At 38.3% G+C, this 21,945-nt stretch overlaps 3 protein-coding genes across 7 annotated transcripts in view; 2 read left to right on the top strand and 1 right to left on the bottom strand.

Moving 5' to 3' along the window:
• LOC133521454 (NAD(+) hydrolase sarm1) overlaps window positions 1-11,522 on the top strand; it is a 100,464-nt gene extending 88,942 nt beyond the window's left edge. For all 5 annotated transcript variants that reach the window (XM_061856418.1, XM_061856420.1, XM_061856419.1 and 2 more), the window contains 9 exons: window positions 3,201-3,397; window positions 3,789-4,251; window positions 5,451-5,693; window positions 5,812-7,133; window positions 7,220-7,455; window positions 7,864-8,153; window positions 9,108-9,274; window positions 9,734-9,916; window positions 10,186-11,522. In XM_061856418.1, coding sequence (XP_061712402.1) covers window positions 3,201-3,397; window positions 3,789-4,251; window positions 5,451-5,693; window positions 5,812-7,133; window positions 7,220-7,455; window positions 7,864-8,153; window positions 9,108-9,274; window positions 9,734-9,887 — 3,072 coding nt within the window. In that variant the 3' untranslated portion in view covers window positions 9,888-9,916; window positions 10,186-11,522. The remainder of the gene's footprint in view (window positions 1-3,200; window positions 3,398-3,788; window positions 4,252-5,450; window positions 5,694-5,811; window positions 7,134-7,219; window positions 7,456-7,863; window positions 8,154-9,107; window positions 9,275-9,733; window positions 9,917-10,185) is intronic.
• Window positions 11,523-16,816: 5,294 nt separating this feature from the next.
• LOC133521442 (peptidyl-prolyl cis-trans isomerase H) lies at window positions 16,817-18,220 on the top strand. The gene is made up of 3 exons (XM_061856402.1): window positions 16,817-17,124; window positions 17,220-17,396; window positions 17,896-18,220. The coding sequence occupies exons 1-3, from the start codon at window positions 17,041-17,043 to the stop codon at window positions 18,187-18,189; spliced, it is 555 nt and encodes a 184-aa protein (XP_061712386.1). The 5' UTR covers window positions 16,817-17,040; the 3' UTR covers window positions 18,190-18,220.
• On the bottom strand, window positions 18,210-21,705 carry LOC133521441 (coenzyme Q-binding protein COQ10 homolog A, mitochondrial). The gene is made up of 3 exons (XM_061856401.1): window positions 21,460-21,705; window positions 21,174-21,293; window positions 18,210-19,125 (listed from the first exon to the last, which is right to left on the bottom strand). The coding sequence occupies exons 1-3, from the start codon at window positions 21,522-21,524 to the stop codon at window positions 18,681-18,683; spliced, it is 630 nt and encodes a 209-aa protein (XP_061712385.1). The 5' UTR covers window positions 21,525-21,705; the 3' UTR covers window positions 18,210-18,680.
• Between the last annotated feature and the right edge of the window lie 240 nt (window positions 21,706-21,945).

Below are 21,945 nucleotides of genomic sequence, written 5' to 3'. Positions count from 1 at the left end.
CTCGGCCAGTTCATAAAATGGCCGGTTTATTTTCAATTCGACCAGCCGTGTTTGCGGTAAAATTTAAAATAAAATAACGCCTGCGCCGCCGGCTGATGTGCCTATTGTAGGAGCATCGAGACGAGGCCACCGGAATGCATATCATTTGCAGCTGAACGAAATTAGCTTGTCTTTGTCTTAAGAGTAAATCACAGAGCGCTATATGGGTCCTAGCAATTTAGACGACGCGGTGCGAAGTTTTAATGGATGCCTTTACAAATGAGCTAGTGTACTTACATAACCTGGCAGAATATATCTGTCATTACAATAATTTACTGACAATTAGGTTAAGATGTGTTTGTTCACAGCTTGCACGAAGCGTGTGAAATATCGCAAAATTCAAAACAAACACTACCTACTGATTCCATTTGACAGAAATTCAAAATGATATACCGATACTGACTCGCACACACAGGCCCAATTAAGACTAGAACAGATCCTTCGAAGCTTTGATTTAAATGAGGCGTTGGCAACCATATCGTGTCGTATCCTGCTACGGCGGTATTGTCATTAAATTTAATTAAAATTCGTGATGTGCAAACCGAATGTAATGATATAGTTCAACATGTGTTTAGCACACATAAATAAAACATAAAAGCCGTGTCTGTGATACCTCTAGTAATTAATGCCACCGACTTATGGGCGCAGCAAGACATGGTGTCTGCGTTTGGCGGCGAGCCAGTGGCAGACATGGCGTAACGTAGGGCACGTTTGGTAATATCGTGGCGCTGACACTCCGGCAGATATATTACAACTCCTAAAATAATATTATCTTATATTCAAAACTAAGAGAAAATCTCTAGTCACGGAAGTTTGTTTCAGTTTTCCTTCTCATTACAAGTTTCTTCGCCTTCTGAAGGGTCCACGTTTATCCGTTTTTTTCGTAAAACGGAACCTTAAGAGTCCGCAGCAAGCTCGTTTCCTTACCATACAAACGGAGTTCCGTTCTCATTTTAAAACTACGCGTTGGATTGTAATTTAACTTTGCACATACAATGACATAAGGTATATCAATGCCTGTAATTAGTCAGCTTATAAAGCAAACGAAGTAGCGCAAAAACAAATTTTGTATGAAAAACTTAAATTCGCTGTATATTTTTAACCATAGTATCTGAAGCTACATAAACTAATTACAGGTATGAATATGGATATACCTTATCCAACTGTAAGTACAAAATCAGAGCCATCTAGCGCTAGCCGTTTTAAAATGAGAGCTAGAGCTAACCATTTAAGTTTTTATAGAGAAGCGAGCTTGCTATGGACTCTTAATATTCGTACTTTTGTTACGTCCGTATACTCCATAAATCACAGGCATTTTTCTAAAATCTGTAAGCTATCTTTGAATGAAATTTGGAACATACGAGTAGGTGTATTTTGTTACCCGCTACTTAGTTTAGAAGTTAAAATTAAATCAAATTTACTTTTACGTGGGTAACCATTCATTTACATGTGATTTTTTTTATATTTTCTACGTGTGGCATCCAATAAGTATTTAAAAATATTTTTTAAGGTTGCTAATAGTTTCTTGAAGCCCGACAAGTTCTGGGGCCCGACAAGTACTTGGCCCATTTTTTTTAATTGATCCATGTAAGTAGGTAACTTTTGTTTGGGTTTCCCTTTTCGCGACATTTCATTTTTCCATTATGTTTTGCATTGCATGCGATCGTCGAGAACTATAAGTGTTCTTAATATTTTTCCTTTTAGGTAAAACGCTGACAAGCAGGAAAAGCATCCAAAATGCCAAATATTAGCACAATATTGAAACGATTGTATGTTCCTCCTACTAAAAATGATTATTAGACCATAAAGAGCAGCAGCTCTAGTAAATGACAAAGTAAACATGCTACTGATTTTTCTTAATCCTTAAGTAAGTAAGTAAACACTTTATTGTAGACAACGAGTAGCTTTAATAGTAGGTTGGCAGTTCTAAAGCGCAATAGGTAGGTACCTACTGTAATTTAGAAGCACATTTCATTCACAAGATATTTCAACAATATTACGCTGCTCTGGATAACTTTGCTATAAAATTAGAGTATTAACCCTTTTTTATGAGCTGGATAACCTTACTATATTGTAATAACAACCCTCCCTTTGTTCTTTTGTTTATGATGGCCTTATTTCTCTAACTACTTTCTTATACCTATTAAATTGTTACTTGGCAATAACGGCCCTCGTCTTTGAGCTTAAACACGTGTTTATTTTACAATGTAAAATAAGTTAATAATTACGACTTATCTTGTCTTGAAATGCTCCATTGAATGGGCCTTGAATTGGGTCCTTATTTCAAACGATATTTATGGGTTAACTGCATAATTATCACACGCTTTTTGACTTGACATCAACGCCATATATTATTAAATAACACGATGGGCCCACACTATAAGCCATCTAAAAGCCGTAAGTGTCAGTATTTAAACATTTGAATTCCGCCGAGATTTAGTCGGGGACTCGGGGTTCAAGGCCCCTCGGAGATAAAGTTCGGACATGCCTACCGCCATTTGTTGCATCTCGCCCACACAAGCTGATTCATACCATATACCTCTCAATTACGACTCCCGATGCCAAAATATGCTTGGCCATATTTTTATATGCGTTGTTTCTTTCTATTGTGCTCGACGCTTGTGCTTGTGTTGTCAAGAAATTAAATTGTAAGAAGAGACCATTGTGATAGACAGCTAACACAATAGTATTCAGTAGACAGGCAAGGAGAAGACATTTTAAACAGACAGCGACCACGTGACGCTCAAATGCGTAGGTATCGTTAGTCGTCAACTGTCGATTGTTAAGCAATATTGAAACAAAACATTGAAAACGACCGCGTTATTTTCGTATTTCTATTTTGTCGTAGCCCTGGCTCTTATTTTCCTCGGCCGTTGGTGCGCCAAGACGCGTGACGGCTCCGTACAAACTCCTCTAGCATTGGCACTGAACCCACAGTTGTAGTCTAGATAACGAATTCGGAGGACGTCTGTATTATCAGATCACAGGCATTTTTTTTCTTGTAACTAGTGACTAGAAAACGTGGTATTTTCCGCTTGTTCTCGAGGTTAATATTCTTGTTTACAAGCAGTGCGCTATCAGTAAATACAACTACGTTAGATGCACTACGTCTGCATAATAATATAACATTGTTATCATATTTAATGTTGCGTTTGTTATAGATGGTTTCGAGCACGACCTCGAGCAGCGCTGCGTCTAGTCAACGAATGCAGGGCTCAAGCCAGAGACTCCAACATCAACACAGAACAGCCTCCGAAATGAAAGCAAGTTCCATGAAGTCAGATCTCACAGAGCTGAAGAGCTCCATCTCAGAGATGAAGAACTTGAGTAACACAGCTGCATCAATGAACTTCAACAGGTGAGTCCAAGAAAACGACTAATTTTGAAACAGCTTTGGACTTGCGTCAGACCGCCGTGTACACGGGCCAATGTTTTTGTCTAGTCGGCCTTTAAGATAACAGATATACAGTTTCTAATGAAGATTGGGGCTTAATGGCATTTGCCACATGCCTGTCGTAGCTAGCTCACCTGAGCGACCTTGGCCCTCGGCCAATTCCCACCCGATGTTTCTCTTCTCGTGTTTGCAGTTCCACGCCGGCAAACAATAGCAACGCTCCTGTTCTCGGGAGGCCGTCTAACATTTCGTTTCTAGTGCATTTTCGTGTCCGTAATTAGTCACTAATTTAAAAATAGGTTGCTTATTTATAAACCGTGAGTAATTTCTTGACACTATTATCTTCGTTTTCCAGATTAAGAAGCTCCATGGAGAACATAGTGGATCAAGGAGATATAGTAGGCGATAACAGCTTGCCTGATATTCGGGATCTCAGTGACATGGGTGACATCACAGACATGGGAAACATGTGCGAGCTTTCTGAAGACGGCCCGCTTGTAACCTTCCCTGAATCCGACACACCTCCGCCTGTCAGCGAAAATCCCTTGCTCCCTAGTTTAGCTAACGCCGCATCTATCAACGCTAGTCTAAACTCGGCGAACAAACTCAAATACAGCGCTGCACAAGTTTCGTCGGCTAGTTCTACTCGGGTTGTGACGGATGGATACAGTGCCTCAAATTCAAAAGCTAATAGCTCACGAATGCAACATCTGCAGCATGGAGATTTGCAGTATGCGGAAAGAAGTGCTGCTGGAGCGTCACGAAAGTTGCTGCAAGCGGAGGGGCTCGCTGCCGAACAGAACGCGGCGTACCTACAAGTAAGTTTACTTTAACATTAAAATTTCATTGAGGCAGTGCTAAGTTCATTCTAACTCGAGCCCCAAAACATGTGCATGATGCTGATGCCACTTGGTATCTAAGCAACCCCCACAACAAAAGCATTTACGCATGCGCAAAACCTTGTTCTACAAATACGTATATGAAGTAGCGTAAGTGTCTTCACCGCGTCTGCTAGTAGGAGTCTGAAAGGCGCGCCGAAGGACGTGACCTCGCCGGACAGCCACCGATCGATATCGGTGCTAGTACGAGCGTCAATAACCGCGCCGAAATGTTCAGTACGGCGCAACTCCTTGCCTCGAAAGCACAACATTAAAATGGAGAAATTCCGCAAATATAGAGTAAGGTAGAAGTATGGCGCGCATCGTTGCATGGGCCAACAGGATGCTGCGCGGAGGATCGCCAGGACCGGTGAGGGCATTTATCTAAGCGCGCTTATCGCTGGACGCGCGCTCGTTGTGTTGCCGCTCAGTCGGCGCCTGACCGTCGTGCGCGCGAGCGCATGCGGAAGTCAATTATTGCGCAGGCGCGATACAGTACACGAATAGTTCGCTTATATATAGAAGCGGAATGTCCGCGGGCGGGGGGGCCCCGTGGCCAGTCCATCGTGGCGTCCTTTCGCGCTTCCCTCTTCAAAGTCAGAATCCTTCGGTGAGAGCATTTCTCCTAATAGTTCTCGCTGTCGACCTTCTAAACATATGACGTCTGTACACAAACCTTAAAATATTCACGAAAAGCCCGCCAGTTCCGCGCGATTGGCCTATTTCCAATAGAAGCGATAGGACGTATAATCCGAGTCGTTTTACGTGGGACTGTTTTCCGATATAAATGTAGTACTCTTAGAGCTGTGACACGTCGCGGTGGTATTCAGAACATAACCATGTCTTATTCGAGACGACGTCCGAGACCTAAATTGCGCATCGCAACTGGTGTAACTATCAAACCAAATATTTGTTTTATGAGACATCGCGTTAAAAATTATAACAGTGGCTATAGTGATAACAAGTTCATCATGTACTGAGGTCAAACGTATTTTCCAGAATTAATGCTCGCAGTATGACCATTAGTTATTCGGAATTCGACAAGTTTGTTGCCGCATCAAATTAGAATACTAATAGAGAGTCATTAGCGTTTTTGTTCGCGGTTAAATTTATTGATACGAGGCATTTTGTGGTTTTAGGAGCAGCGATCGCTAAAAGCGGGTGAGATAACGTCTCAAGAAGCAAAGAACATGTCGGCTACGAGTTCCAAACTACAGACGGAGGCTTTTAGTGCAGAAAAAAAAGCTATGGCGTCGACGCAAGCGCTACACACGGTCACCTCAAGCGGCATGTTCAGCCATAAAGAGCACTCCAGCGTCGCGCATTCCAACATGACAATCTCCAGCAAGAACCTCTCCACAAAAACAATGCTATCATCACAGGTAAGTTTACCATAAAAAACAAGTCTATGGGCAGAAAATCTTACGCCATATTTATTGACATTTCATAACCTAATTAAACACGTGCGATTTTTCAACATCTTTACATTTTGAATTGCAGATGAGTCAGATGCTAAACGGAACGATAAAACCAGGCGACGAAGACTTAACTAACTTAAATTTTGATGATTTAGACAAGCTAAATGCAAATTCTAATCAGAAGGATGTGGAACAAGCCATAGCAAAATATTCAACGAGAATGAATGCCTTTATTACATCTGTTAAGAATAACCAGATTGATAGAAAAAATGCTTCAGTACAATTTAACAAATTAAACGAGATAGTGCGGAGAGCGTGGGCAGTACCAACATACGGACATGAACTGGGATATTCCCTTTGTAACACGCTTCGAACATCCGGCGGTTTGGACATCCTAATGGCTAACTGCCTAGAATCAAGCAATCCTGATTTACAATTTTCATCAGCAAAAGTTCTTGAACAGTGCCTAACTACTGAGAACAGAGCGCACGTTGTTGAAAACGGCCTTGAAAAAGTTGTAAACGTAGCGTGCGTTTGTACAAAACACGCGAACTCGGTAGACCACTCTAGAATAGGCACTGGAATTTTACAACACTTATTCAAACACAGCGAAGGTACTTGCAGTGATGTGATCAAATTAGGAGGCTTGGATGCTGTACTATTCGAATGCAGAAAGAATGATGTAGAAACCTTAAGGCATTGTGCGACGGCGCTCGCCAATCTGTCTCTCTACGGAGGCGCCGAAAACCAAGAGGCAATGATTAAAAGAAAAGTTCCCATGTGGTTATTTCCCCTGGCTTTCCACACTGACGACAATATCAAGTATTACGCCTGCTTAGCCATCGCAGTACTAGTAGCAAACAAAGAAATCGAAGCTGCTGTTCTGAAATCCGGTACATTAGATTTGGTAGAACCTTTCGTTACGACGCATAATCCGTCAGAGTTCGCGCGATCGAATCTTGCACATGCCCACGGCCAGAGCAAAACCTGGCTGCAACGACTCGTGCCAGTACTCAGCTCGAAGAGGGAGGAAGCGAGAAATTTAGCAGCATTCCATTTCTGTATGGAAGCTGGTATCAAAAAACAACAGGGCAATACTGAAATATTCAGAGAAATAGGAGCGATAGAATCTTTAAAAAAAGTGGCTAGCTGTCCAAACGCGGTGGCGTCCAAATATGCGGCACAAGCCTTGCGGCTTATTGGGGAAGAAGTGCCTCACAAACTTTCACAGCAGGTTCCCCTGTGGTCCATTGAGGACGTCCGAGAATGGGTCAAACAAATAGGATTCTCTGAGTACGCGAATAACTTTTATGAGAGTAGAGTAGATGGAGATTTATTACTGCAACTGACAGAAGAAAATCTCAAGGAAGACATAGGTTTACAAAATGGAATCAAACGAAAAAGGTAGGTCTCAACTTTTGTAAATTATATTTACATTGCCATAATTTACTTAAAGCGTGTTCATTCAAAGGGTATTTTTTTAATTTCAGATTCACAAGAGAACTTCAGCAGTTGAAGAAAATGGCAGATTACAGTTCAAGAGACACGGGTAGCCTCAACGAGTTCTTAGGAGGAATTGGTCCAGAGTACACTATCTACACGTATTCCATGCTAAATGCTGGCGTCGACAAGGAATCCATCCGCGGCCTCAGCGATGAACAACTAGAGAACGAATGTCGTATCGTCAACAGCATTCACCGCCTACAGATCCTAAATGCCATCAAAGGTAAGTTAACCATTAATCATTTTAACTGTTTCCTGTCTTAGGCTAGAGACGCAATCTTTTTTTATGATGATTATAAAATTTATAAAACTAGTTACAGACTCCAATGGAAATATTGTCCAAAGTTATAGCACATCAAAGATATTATGAAAATACTAGGTCAACTGTTATAATAATAGTCAAACATGAAAATTACATTAACGCCACTAGGATTATCAAAAGCGTAATCTATTGGATAGAATAACGCAGTTATATATTTACGATAAGAGCTTTGTAAACATTCTCGTAACGAGTGTTCCAATGTATACCTACATCAGAAAAACTTTGTAAACAAAAACAAAGTAAAAATTAATTAAACTATTGAAAATTTCATGATAACTCGGCCTAAAGCATCTTATTTCTTGCTTCCAGTTTATGAAAGCACTCTTCCAAGCAAGGGAGAGGAGAACCTTGAGAAGAATCTAGACGTATTCGTGAGCTATCGACGATCGAATGGCTCTCAGCTTGCCAGTCTTCTGAAAGTCCACCTACAGCTCAGAGGATTCACAGTATTCATCGATGTAGAGAGGCTAGAAGCCGGCAAATTTGACAATAATCTCCTACAGAGCATAAGGCAAGCGAAGCACTTCTTATTGGTTCTAACGCCATATGCACTGGACAGGTGCAAGCACGATAATGAACAAAAGGACTGGGTCCATCGGGTAAGCAAAAACTTGCTAGTTATTCGATTTAATTTTAGTTTAACTTTTTATTTCGGCCCATTTACCTAAATCAGTTTAAATTTATATTTAGTTTGGTAAGCTCCCGAATATAAGCACAAATTAAAACTGTTACTACGGTAATGTACCTACTTAGTGTAGATAAGAAACGTGACGTAACGTAACCTAATAAATGATAACGCAACAAAGTGCAAACATGATGCCACGTAGCGTCTTCGAAAGCGTATTAACGATATCTGCTAGAACATCGTAATCATGTTCATATTCTCTAATTAAGACGAAGGTGGAGGACCCGCGCGAAATCACCTTTTCATACAAACGTAGTCCTCATTTTCCTCACTGGATATTAACATTATTGAAAATATTTTGACACAATTTCTTGTATATCAACCATAACTATGCCCTTACGTTAGATTTTTTAATTATTGTAGGTGTTAGAAGGAATTATAATACACTCCTAATTTTTAAAATAATTCACACATCGAAAAAATCAAACGTAACGGTAATCAAATGGTTACTATACATCAAATTATGTAAAAATAATTTCCAAAATATCAATATTCAGAGAGGAAAATGGGGACTACGTTTGTATGTAGAATCGGCCGTTCTCTTTCCTCTTAAGCAATCATATAAAAATAGAAGGGTTACCTACCTATGGAATTGTCTGATCTACTTAATTAGACACTAATGGCTCTGTGAGCTGCAGATTTCACGACCCGATTTCATTTTGAAATAAAACCACAAACTGATACCCCAACAAAAAATCTTTAAGTATAATTATCAAACCTACTCACCAAATTGTACGAGAATCTCTTGAAAAATGCAACCAATAGATGCTTTGGTCATGCCAAGGTCGAGGAACAGCCGGACATACAAAGCATTTTTGTCCTAGCTGAAACGGAGTACGGTGATTAATTAAATAATATAAAATTACAGGAGATAGTGGCAGCGTTGCAGTCTCAGTGCAACATAGTGCCGATTATCGACAACTTCGCGTGGCCGGAGCCCGAGGAACTGCCCGAGGACATGCGCGCGGTGTCAAAGTTCAACGCTGTGCGGTGGATACACGATTACCAGGATGCCTGCGTCGAGAAACTAGAAAGGTGACCAGGGTTTCTGTAACTTATACATCCCATCTAAGAATTATCTGTAAATATTATAGCACTCGTTTTTTTTTGTGTTTACGAATACAAACAGGTTCTGGTTGGATAATTCTAGACACCAGATTATTTGTTTATACCATGACAGTGGCAAATAAGGATGGGTACATTGGGTACAACCTACCTTTGCTGGTCCCTACCTACACAATTTATTAGAAGATACTGCAGCTCCTAGAAAAAACTTCTACAATAAGCTCATTCTACTGACTAAATTTTCTATGAAACCGTATTGTTCGCGACCAAGTAAGAATGTTAAGCTGTTAAAGCACTACATTGTCAAACTATGAGGCTTGAAAGTTGTACCTACCTATTGTTTGAATGAAGAGTGGCATGCATATCATCAATTTTTGTCTCGAAGATTCAAATAAATAAATACTTATTTATTTACTTTTTAATTTTCAGTTTTCTCCGCGGCAAGTCTAATCTGTCGAACCGGCTGGACGGCCTGAGATCCCGCGACGTCAGTACGCCGAGCACAGCCACCATCGGCCGTGGGCCGCCCAACTACCAGCGCATGGCCTCGTGCGAGAGCCGGGGCAGTGACAAGAACGATTGACTAGACAGCTACACGCTGCCGCCTATTAGGTAATTTCATTTAAGAGATTGTAGTAAAATACTCGTAGTAGAAGCAGGGAGGGTTGGATCCTCACATGAGTCACATGTACAGACCAACTGGTATAGATTATACTCTTTTGGATGAGGGCAGTAATAGACCGAACACTGTAAACTGTAATGATTATTTCATAGAGAGAGAGGTTTACGTCTAGCAGCAGACGTGGACAACTGTCGGCTGCCAGGATAGCAATGTAAACTAAGTACATGCAAGAAGTGCTAACCGATTTTTTTTTTCACAGACCGCGAAGACGCCGCCAATCATCCTTAGAAAAAGCTTCGCCAGTATTCTCATTTAGTTGCGACCAGCTGTCCATCGGAAGCACACAAACGGCCTCCCCGATGAAGTCCCTCCACAGTCTACCAGAACGCTTATCTGAAAGTAGCGACAACTTGGACTACAGTGAAGAGACTAAATCGCGTCGATGCAAAAGCTGCGAGGGCATGCTGGACGAACAACCCCACACCGTAGATACACCCGTAGAAGCTGCCACGCAGACAAAAAGAAAAAAAAACTTCATGGACCGATGTGTGAACAAAGTTAGACTATGTTGATGAGTGCGACCCGTGAAACGATACGCTTGCAGTGTGTGCCTTGTAAATGGCTGCCTTATTGGACTTATCGCATATTTATGTGAATCTTATTTTAAAGTACAAAAGTGTGCACAATTGTGTATATATTTGTGTATGTCGATGTTAAAATTATTTGTTAGTTATACGCGCATACAGGCTCGTAAATCCGCTATTAATAGTAAGGGCGCGTGCACATTAGGCTTATAGTTTCTGATTCATTGTGAAGTGTGAACCATTTCACTAAACGTCTCATATTAGAGGTCTTTAAAATAGGGCCGTATAAATCGAGAGCCTAAATGTGTATGTGTCCTTATAATGAAATAAGCACAGTAACATGTTTAGGTTGTTTAGTTGCTTTAAAAACTAGCCGTTGGAGCTAAGAAATTATTTATCAATAAAATTGTAATCTCTTTGAGTGCATGAAGTGGATTGACCATTGAGATGTGACATGTAGTTGCTACCCTGCAGTGTTTTAAGAACACCGCACGAGGTGGCAATAATGTTGAATAGAACAGTTTGCTATTCGTTGTAGTATGGCAAATTGCTTTACGCTTTCTGACTTGCAATACCTAATGAATTATTTAATTTTTATCTCTCTATCTCTTCACTCTCTATACAAAATACATGTGAATTTATTGTATTATTTCTTGTTTTAGTGTCTTGCCAATAAAGTATAATTACAAATGAGCGGATTATACCTTATACAATTACAATATGCATATGTGATAGCTTAGATCTTTTAGAAATTATTATGCGAAAAAATGAAAATGCTAGTTTTACCTGTTATTTAACTATCAGCACTCTGATTTCATTCATCTTGTACCTTATATTGTTAAAAATTGTACAAAATTCTACCTTAGAATAAATTGTTAATGTAGTCATTGATTATAATGAGTTCACCATATTATAATGATTAAGCATAATTAATCTTTACCCCTTAAAGATATATATTTATGTACTAGCTCTAACTGTGAAATAAATGGTATTATTAAAAGTATGAGACTTATTTTGTTGTTTTCATCCCTAATAGATTTAATCTCTTGATAACCAAGTATACAAATTATCTAGCTTAAACCATTACTGCCCATTGTACACCCTTAGGTACACCTGGGTTACGGCGTTTTAATAGATTTTCTACTGTTACTTCACCTAACAATGATAGAAAAATGGTGGGTTCCCAAGTGGGTGTGGGCGCTAATGGGTTAAATTTAACTCTATCAAATTGACAAAGATTAAAAAGTTAATTGGGGCTTATGTATTTATATATATTTATGTGTAATATAGGCTGTCCATACCTGGCCTGGCCTGGCAAGCATAAGACCATTTCCAAATAAGTCTGCCCAAATTTTGTTCTGAAAATTCTCATCTCACTGCCAGGCTCAAATCTGAAAGTTACCCCAGGGACTGTACACATTTTAACAGCCCCAGACTATAATGTATGTGTGCCTACTAATCCAGGGGCTCCTCTTAGTCCTCCAGGGGAGTAGTCTTGAACTAACTCCTAGACAGGACCTCAGTACTGGTTAGCTTTCCAGGTGCACAATGTCTATAGACATTGTCTCATAGGCCTTAACTGAACTTTAAAAAATTCATTATCAGCGACCTGCGAGGCGGATTCTCCGTTCATATGCGCTTTTTGCTATAAAGCAGAAAAAACATGTTATCTGCCACAGATTTAGAGTGCTTAGCTCACTCTGGCAGTAAATGTGTTGATTGATATACCTCACGCAAACAATTATTTTCACATGTCTTAAAACACTATTCACATAGCAAGTTTTGTCACCTTATAATAAAAACATTGTCTTGTAGTCAATACAAACCAGTATAGAAACAAAAATTATTAGTTAGTAACTCATCAATGTCAGCATAGCACAGAATTTCTACTACTAAACTACAGCTATTACCACTATTACTAGGGTTGCCATAATTATTCGGAACTGATATGTGACAATGGGGTAGTTGACAAGTGGGTTATTAGTAGGGATCGCATTACAGGGGCACAAACACGGGATGTATGGCAACTCTTACTATTACTACCACTACTATTGATTATTGATTTAATTGAAAACAGCACTAATGGTACCTACATTTAAATCAAATGCTACATGTGTATGTATGTTTGTAGCTTGGAGCATAATCTGACAATACTAAGAAGTTTATTTATTTACTTACATACACTCTTCATATTTCACCTCCAACTCTCCACTAAGATCCACCATTAAAAAAATCTTATAAAAATAGGTGTTTTAATCTGAAATAAATGATAATCATGTTACATTAATGTACAATTTTATTTAAATATACATAAATATATAACAAATATACATCTAACCAGATTTCTTAAAATTGTGATTATTCAACAATTTACTTTTAATGAAAATGAACACTCATCACAGTCAATGATCACTGATTGTTCTTTGTCATGTCTGTCCGTTTCTTCGAGCACATAATTTGAACCACATCTACACAAATAAGTATATACGCCATCATCAAAATCCATGTCTTTCAATGTTATCACATCATATAAAAGTACTTCAGAATTATTATGCTCTGAACTGGACAACTGTGCATCATACTTTTTTCTTGATTCAGGATCCCGAAGCACATTCCACGCTTTTTGTATAAGCAGGAAACGGTCTTCATTACAACTTACTTTATCTGGATGAGTAGACAATACAAGACTTTGGTAACTCTTCTTCAGCTCTTCGTTTGAGGCAGTTCTATGGCACTGTAGAACTTCGTAGTAATCAGGAAACTTGGATTCATTGCTAATATTAGCCATTACAATAGTTCTCGAATTAAAGACAATTCATTGGGCATATGATTTTTGAAACATTGTAAATTAAACAGTGACTGCAAGTGCCAAGTCAAGTAAAAATAGTTTTGTTATTATTTGATCACGGGGTCCAACAACATAACCTCAATTTTTTCATGCTGAACATAAAGCCCCCTCCAGACTATGCGCGTGAATCGCGGCGCGACTTCGCGGAGCGAACATACCGCGACGTTGACGTAGACTCCACTAGTGAGTATTATATTCTTTGGACTGCACACTCGCACAACTTCACGGCGATTTCGCAGTTTGGTTCGCGGCAAGATGGCGCCGAAGCGTCAGCTGATCGGATTTAGTTTGCGGTAAGGCACTGATAGGGGGGTGTCACTACGCACTTTAGGTATATTTGGCCGGCGTGCCTCCCGGGCAGGCGTATAGCAGCGGGCTGCCGTTCGGCTCGCACGATCACGATAGTCGTGTCACGTGGCGCTCGCGCAAATTTGAAAATACGCAATGGATTTGAAACCTAAATCTCGATCTAATCCGTATAAAAGATATTGTTCTGTTTACTGATGTCTGAATAAACGGAAGAACAAGGAAGCAGATATAACATTTTTTTAAATTCTGGACGATATTGAAAGTTAAGTCATTTTGATGAATTTAAACTTTAAACCATAACATAAATACTCATTAATCAAATTCGATAACATTTTGATTTGTTTTGTTTGCATAAAAGTAAAGCGCTTTAGACCAAATTAAAATGAATTATGCATTCCTAAGCTTAGACTAGGTAAATACCTACTTCTAAGAATTTTTCAATAGCCTGGGGGGTAAGGTCTAGTAAGCACCTACTAAATTATTCATTATGAATAACTTATAGGTACACACATATATCAACAACAATGTATCACAAAATGTTAAACAAGAAGGTACCTATAATTACGTCGTCAAGTAGGTTGATGATTGATATAGGTAGTCTAAGAGCTAGTGACCTTTTCGCGAATCGTACTTTCTTTTCAACAATTTCGACATTCACACAACAAAACATATTTTTCACTACATCCGCTCGTACAGGCTGATTTTACCCTTTAAAAACAGTGAGTAAAGTTGCATTTTATCCTCTAGAGAGTTAACGTAATTAGATTTTGATTTGTTGTTCACGCGTTAATTAGCTTGTTGGATAGACTAATAATACTTAAACGATTATTTTGAATAATAAATATTACATATAATTAATATTTATTACATACAATAAAAATTGTTGCAATTAAAACAAATTGTAGTTTCCTCGCATAGGTGTGGTTAAATAGTTATTTATTATACAAGGGGGCAAAGTTGTTGTTTAACTTCTTGTTATTATATTCAGACCCGAGGCAGCGAAAGATTTCAAAATTGATCCACGAGCGTAGCGAGTGGTTCAAATAGTGGAATTTTGAGCGTGTGAGGGCCTCGAAGCACGAGAGGTTGAACAAATTTTGCCGCCGAGTGCCTTCTCAGGAAATAAATTAGTACGTTCAAAAATTAGGGATTGCATTTACACACAATTTTAAGCACTATTTACACGGAAATCCTCGAAGTGAAATATTTCAATTACTGCGAGAGATTTATTTACGTTGGTAATTGCCATATTCGTGTTTCCCTGCGGACTATTTATTAAGATTGTATATTTTCAACTCTGAGATTTAATAATCGAACTTTTAAATTTGGGATAAATCAATTAAATAATACTTAAAAGTAAAACAATTCAAAGATAATGTTGTAATAAACACATTTGATTTTTGTACCTATTTGTATTTTATTTCGTTACAAATACTCAGTTAAACGCCCATCGGTCCAATAAACTAACTTAACAATTAACATAATTAAGTTGCCAGCTCTTAGACTATGATTATGGCGCGTCGTCTTGGAAGCAAGCGAAAAGGCGGCGGCGCCCGATCGGTTCGCATTTCCTAATTTAGTTCTCAGAGTCCTTACTTAGTAAAAGTTAAAATAGACATCCTTAATTTATTGAATATTGGTTGCCCAGAAACAATATTAGAAACTGACCGACATATATTTCCGTGAGATGAGAATCAGACATACTATCTCCGGATAAAAATTTCATGTTTACAGAATCAACGTTTGTAATTCCTACATAATTATTTACCTTAAAAATAATTAGTAGGTATAGGTACAAAAACTTGTCAAGTGACAACCCTGTGCCGGCACTCACAGCTGGGTCATAAAACTGCGGTGCGCAAAGAAGATTTTGCTTGCAGGCGGCGAGTATAGGTATAATTTTATACCTAAATCTGACTTTTGTGAAGGAGTGAACAACGTAGTGATTATATGCTCTTTGGAGTGAACTTTCTGTACGGTAGTACTATTAGTTATTCTGTGGCACTGATTCAAACTGGGAACTGTCAAATTGATTTTTAGTTGATCAAGATCGCACCTAATTATCGCACCCAATATAACCAAGTAGCCGCCATAGAAGGTTATGACATTTCAGATTAACTGACTCGTGAGCGAATCGCGGCGCGAAGCGATCGCGAGTGTGGAGTTTTTGAAATACCGACAAAAAACTGGGACACAGGCGCGAAGGCGTGAACAATCTGCGAAATTTACGCGAGGGCCATCCACACTCGCGTTCACGGCTTCGCGCCTCGATTCGCGCACGAGTGTGGAGGGCCCTACAGATTAACCGACTCGTGAGCGAATCGCGGCGCGAAGCGATTGCAAGTGTGGAGTCTTGCAAGTTCGCGCTTCGCGTCTTCTTTAACGCGGGCCAAACACCGACAAAAAACGGAGAATTAGGCGCGAAGGCGTGAACAATCTTCGAAATCGACGCGAGGGCCATCCACACTCGCGTTCGCGGCTTCGCGCACGAGTGTGGAGGGCCCTTAACAACTACAACCACTACGTATCATTGAAACAAAGTTTGTCCTACCAATCTTTCTTGACAAAAAAATTACTTCATGGTTTCCTGTTGCATTGTATAAATAAACCTGATTTACATACGTGCCGAGACTTGTCAAGCGTCAGGGGGCCTACCACGAAAACCGAAATTCGCAAATTGCGGGGATCTTTCTCTTTTACTCTCACTAAGACGTAATTTTTTTTTATTCCTTTAAATTACATTTGCAACTTACAGCTAACACCATAGCGTCACAAACTCAGTCACTATATATAATTACCACATTCACTCCTCTCAAACATTCATTAATTAAGCTCGCCATCCCTGAAGTGAACAAATCGCAATACGGAGCCGAGCTAAGCATGGAGTTTAGCATGAAGAGCGTGTGCCGCAACGGTGAGTATCGCCGGCGCCAATTAGAATGACAGAGAAAAATGCCCGCAATTGACGAATTACGATTTTCCCGGTAGCCGCCCAGGGACGCAGTTATGCGTTAGAGGGAGCAAGTGGTATTGCTATCTCATTCCACCGCATAGCTGCGTCCCTGAAGCTTGGCAAATCTCTGCACGCAATAAATCAGGTTTATAGCTGCATCACTTTCGTTCATCACATTGAAATCGAGATGCAACTTAATTTTTTAGGGAAATACGGCAATGTTCGTCGTATAAATTTTGTATCACTAGCTTTATATAATGGAAAACATGTTTCTTGTTTTATTTAACTTTCAGTTTAGTTGTAGAACGCTCCCCTAACAGCAAGCGAACAGCTGTCATTTTTGCAATAACCCAACTTATTTGTTATTATTTAAGTTAAAGTGTATAATTCTTGTAATTATAATAACATACTGTTATAAGAATGCCGACTTGGAATCAAATTCAGTCTCAATTGAGGCACCCCAACAATCCCGTAGTATTCTTCGATATTACTGTGGGGACAATGGTAGATTTATAAATATAACGAGTAAACCTAGATTTTGTTTTTTTAACTCGGCTTTCATGTTTCTTTTATTATATATTTGTGTTACAAATTTACAGGAAATAGGCCGAATGATTTTTGAGCTATTTGCCGATGTTGTGCCCAAGACAAGTGAAAACTTCAGGGAATTTTGTACCGGCGAATACAGAAGAGATGGTGTACCTTTAGGGTACAAGGGTGCTACGTTTCACAGAGTTATCAAAGATTTCATGATACAAGGAGGCGATTTTGTAAATGTAAGTAAATAAATTCGATTGTAAGATTTGTATATTTTGAATTTTTTATTAAATACAACAAACACACATAAAGGGGTCAGATTTTTTGCCAATGAAAATAAATTTAGTTAGGTGATTATAGGATACTAATGAAAAAGATAACTGTCCCAAGTCACCATATTTTCATATTGACAATAAGTGCCATGTAATCAAAATGAGAAGCAATTCTGTAGATAGTTTAGCTTCTGTTTCATACATTTTTCCATTATATCATAGGCCATAGTACTGTTTAGGCATACATTGGTGATTCAGACTAAGGGAAAGGTCTAAATGATAATATTGATCTATAGTCATATAGATAGGTGACGGCCAAAGTAGCCAATTTTATAGTATACACCTTTGTTACCGTAGACATAAGGATGTGATCCAGTATATTTGGTGACTTTGGTCATCACTATCTATTTGATGCCGACTGTTTTATTTGCATTTATTCATTTTCATGATTTATTTTCTTTCTCAGGGTGATGGTACCGGCGTCATGAGTATCTATGGAGGGAGTACATTTGCAGATGAGAATTTTGGCTTAAAACATGATTCTCCAGGTTTACTGTCCATGGCTAACAGTGGGAAGGACACAAATGGCTGCCAATTCTTTATAACTTGTGCAAAGTGCAACTTCTTAGACAATAAGCATGTAGTGTTCGGACGAGTCATTGATGGATTATTAGTTATGAGAAAAATAGAAAATGTACCCACAGGTCCTAATAATAAACCAAAAATACCAGTTACGATTTCACAGTGTGGCCAAATGTAAATAAATAAAAATAAAAACAATTTATAAAATTCTTAACTTATTTTATTTCCTTCTAGATTTATAAGGGAGCTTGGCTTCCATTATATTACAATAAATAAAATTCTTTCAGGAAAATATAATATCACTTACACATAGGTAACAAAAATTGTCAAATCTTGTATAATTTTTGGAGTTGTATGTCATTTTTACTTGAGAACATTTTCCGATCACAAATAGAATACTCTCGAGACTAACAATACAGTGAAATCTCAAAAATCCGGCATTTAAGTGGTCTGGTACACCATAATCTGGTAATAAATTTCCTGTTAATAATTGGCAAAAAAGTAGTCAATAGTACCTTTATTTTTATTTTTAATTGCTGCACTTGACACAATCAAAATGTATGTAGATTTGCTCTAACTTCCAGTAATCCGAATTTTCTACTAAATCGGCTCCCTTATGTGTCAGAATTAGTGCCGGATTAGTGAGATAATTAAACTGTACTAATAATTTCAGATTAGTAAATTTCTTGGAGGCATAGTTGCTGTACCAAATCTATTACCAACTTCAGCAATGAATGCTCCTTCCATTTTTTTTGCAACTTGGTCAAAGAATAAATTTGATATTTGGGAATGAAAAACTGAACGGAATTCAAAATCTATGTGGAAGTCCACTACACAGGATTGTTGTTCTTTTTTGAGACCAGGGCTAAATCGCCAGACAGTGATGAGATGTTCAAATAACCTGCCATCTGTACACTCTGCTTTTACTAAATGTGGTTTGACTAGGGTCACAATGGATGTATAGCTTTCGTTTATAGGAGGGAATCCAACAATGAGTTCTCCTACTAGTCGATTACTTGATTTTTGTTTCACTAGAGATTGCTTGCACCAAGGTACAAATTTGTGATAATTCTCCACATCAGCAACAACTTCATACATTTGTTCCATGGTGTACCTGAAAAACAAAGTTTAAAAATAGAATAATAATAGTAATATGTATAATAAAGTAAAATTTCATTTTTGGTACAAGCTTTTTTCACTGACTGTACTTTTCTTTCCACAGGCAACTAATACTCATCGAGACAATTCTAAAAACCCCAAACACAATTAGGATACATTGTTTTATCACAGAGTTCCTATGGCCACTTCCTGTCTCCATCATCAGATCATCTCGATGGTACCATAATATTGCATTGTCACCCAACTCACATATGCAAATTATCAGATTCATCGGAAACCGGAAAGTGGGTCAAATTTAATTTGCAAGATTTGTTTACAGACTGACAACGACAGGTGAAACTAAATAAAAGCTTCTAATAAATAGCTTGTTTCTTTTATACATAGACAGTGTCAGAGCAATTCTAAAACTGAATGTGGGAAAGGTTTTTTAGAGTTATATACAAGTTCCCTGGTAAAATGGTGGAAAGGCTCTGACCGGTTACCTGAGAGGGTTGCCCACGTCACATATGTTGTCTACGCCTAATGCATAAAACATATATTTCCAAATCACTGAACTGATATGGACATATCAATGAACAATTATTATAATAGCAATCACAAATACATATTCAATGAGTATCACTAAAAATAGACACACAAAAATATACCATTATATTGTTATTATGTTAAAATAGGGTTTGGTTTTATTATATGCATGGATATTTTTGAAAATGCTGCAAACACTTGACAAGAAGTATGGTTTAATCAGGCCTATGTCAAAGGACGAGTTGAAGTTCAAGTTGTGAAACCACATTGTAAATGAAAATTTTAATAATATAGGCTATTATCATTATCAAATCCTCGTACCAATGAGTTTTTAGGAACTTATGTACGAAATATTATTGATATTTACCAGCCGCTTTTCGGTGAAGGAGAACATCGTGAGGAAACCGGACTAATCCCAATAAGGCCTAGTTTACCCTGTGGGTTGGAAAGTCAGATGGTAGTCGCTTTCGTAAAAACTAGTGCCTATGCCAATTCTGGGGATTAGTTGTCAAGCGGATCTCAGGCTCCCATGAGGCATGGCAAAAATGCCGGGACAACATGAGGAAGAAGAAGTAGATTATCATTATCATATTGTGGTTTGATCAAATTAGTATACTTGCGAAAGATAAAAAATTCCAATATTTTTGGAATATTCATATTAAGAGCTTGACATGAAAGAGTACACCAAAGCCCAAAAATGCTATCCTATAATTAATAATGTAAGTCAAATCCAGGCAAAGGTGGTTTAGAGGTATAATAAGTCCTAAGTGTTGAGCAATAGTAGAGTCCTTGTTGTCCTACATCATTAGTTAATTGCTTTTGAATAATTACTTACAGATATTTCATAAATAGAGGTAATTTAAATTGCTTACTCAGAATAAGTCTCTAATTGTTAATATTGATAATGTAAGGTAAATTAATTGTGGAAACTATCACACCACCATAAGTTTCAACCTTTAACACATTCACTGCCGGAAACCCGCTGGGCGGGTTGTTTTGTACACAGCTATAGACCACCGGTTTCTGGGGTAGTGCGCCGTTTTTTGTCTGGCAGTGAATGTGTTAAGGGCTCATTTAAATGGTGCAAGAACTTGCATCCACGGTTCATTACATTCTTTTAATTGGTTAGCTGAAATGGATGTAGCCTAAGTAGTGTGCTGTGTAATAATACTCGCATGAGATTGCACGCCATCTAAATGAGCCCTAACCATATATGACATGTTCATGCTGCAGAACATTATTAATAGATTTAACTATCACAGTAGGTAGTAACATTAAATGAGAGAATACTAAGAAGAATTTACAATTATGTTACTTTGAGATGTATAAGATCTATAAAGGTTAAAGACATTTATTCAACTTATTGAGTTTATTTAAACTCAAAAATGACTTCCTTTGAAAGATGATGCAAAAAATTTGCAATCATTCATCAACTATAACATAGTTATTAAACAACAAAGTACCTACTACTACAAATATCACTAACAAGATACAATTACAGTATCATACAATACTTACCCTACTAGTTGCCTCCCGCGATACTCGCGGTTACGGCTTTGTTTAGGGAAGTTGAAGAATGTACGATTTTGTTGCTGCCATGTGTTGTCAACTAGTCTATTTCTGCCATGACCCTGAAACCTATAGGAAGTGAAATTAAATAACAGGAATGAGTAAGTTTAGCTACTTATTTGAAGGTAAAATTATACTTTATGCAAAAAAATTAATAAATGGTAGAAATTAGGCGACGTAAACACATACATATCTACAAAATCTGTTTAAAAAAACATTTATTACGTTTCTTTACCTTGACTTTGAATCTGTTCTTGACAGGAGTCTTACAGCAGAACAATAAATTCTCAGTACAACCATGTTATATTTATACTTGATAGTTCTGTGGAGCCTATTATAAGATAGCAAAACATTTTCACTAGAATTCCATTTGTGTCCGCGAAATTTTTATCACAATCCAGTAGTTTAGACGAAGAGAAATTCAGCAAGCAACTGGCACTGACAATGATACTGCCGAGTGCTGACACTGACACGCCGTCATACTGACACTTGACAGAGAGGCTGTCACTGTCACTAACTCGTGACAGTGTCATTGAATGTTTTTTTCTTCATCCTTCTGGGCTGGCTAAGAACATAGTCCACACTGCCTCGACATTGATTAATAGACGTACTAACCGAACCACGATTTTGGTCAGGTTCGAGTAATGTTCGACCGTGTAGAGTGCATTCCGCCGTAGAAAATAATATATCTCTCACTCTAACACATGGTTGCATCCAAGGA

Source organism: Cydia pomonella, chromosome 9 (assembly GCF_033807575.1).
Source record: "Cydia pomonella isolate Wapato2018A chromosome 9, ilCydPomo1, whole genome shotgun sequence".
NCBI lineage: Eukaryota > Metazoa > Arthropoda > Insecta > Lepidoptera > Tortricidae > Cydia > Cydia pomonella.
Note: the sequence above shows the minus strand (reverse complement) of the source record. Positions and strands in the feature narration are given on the sequence as shown.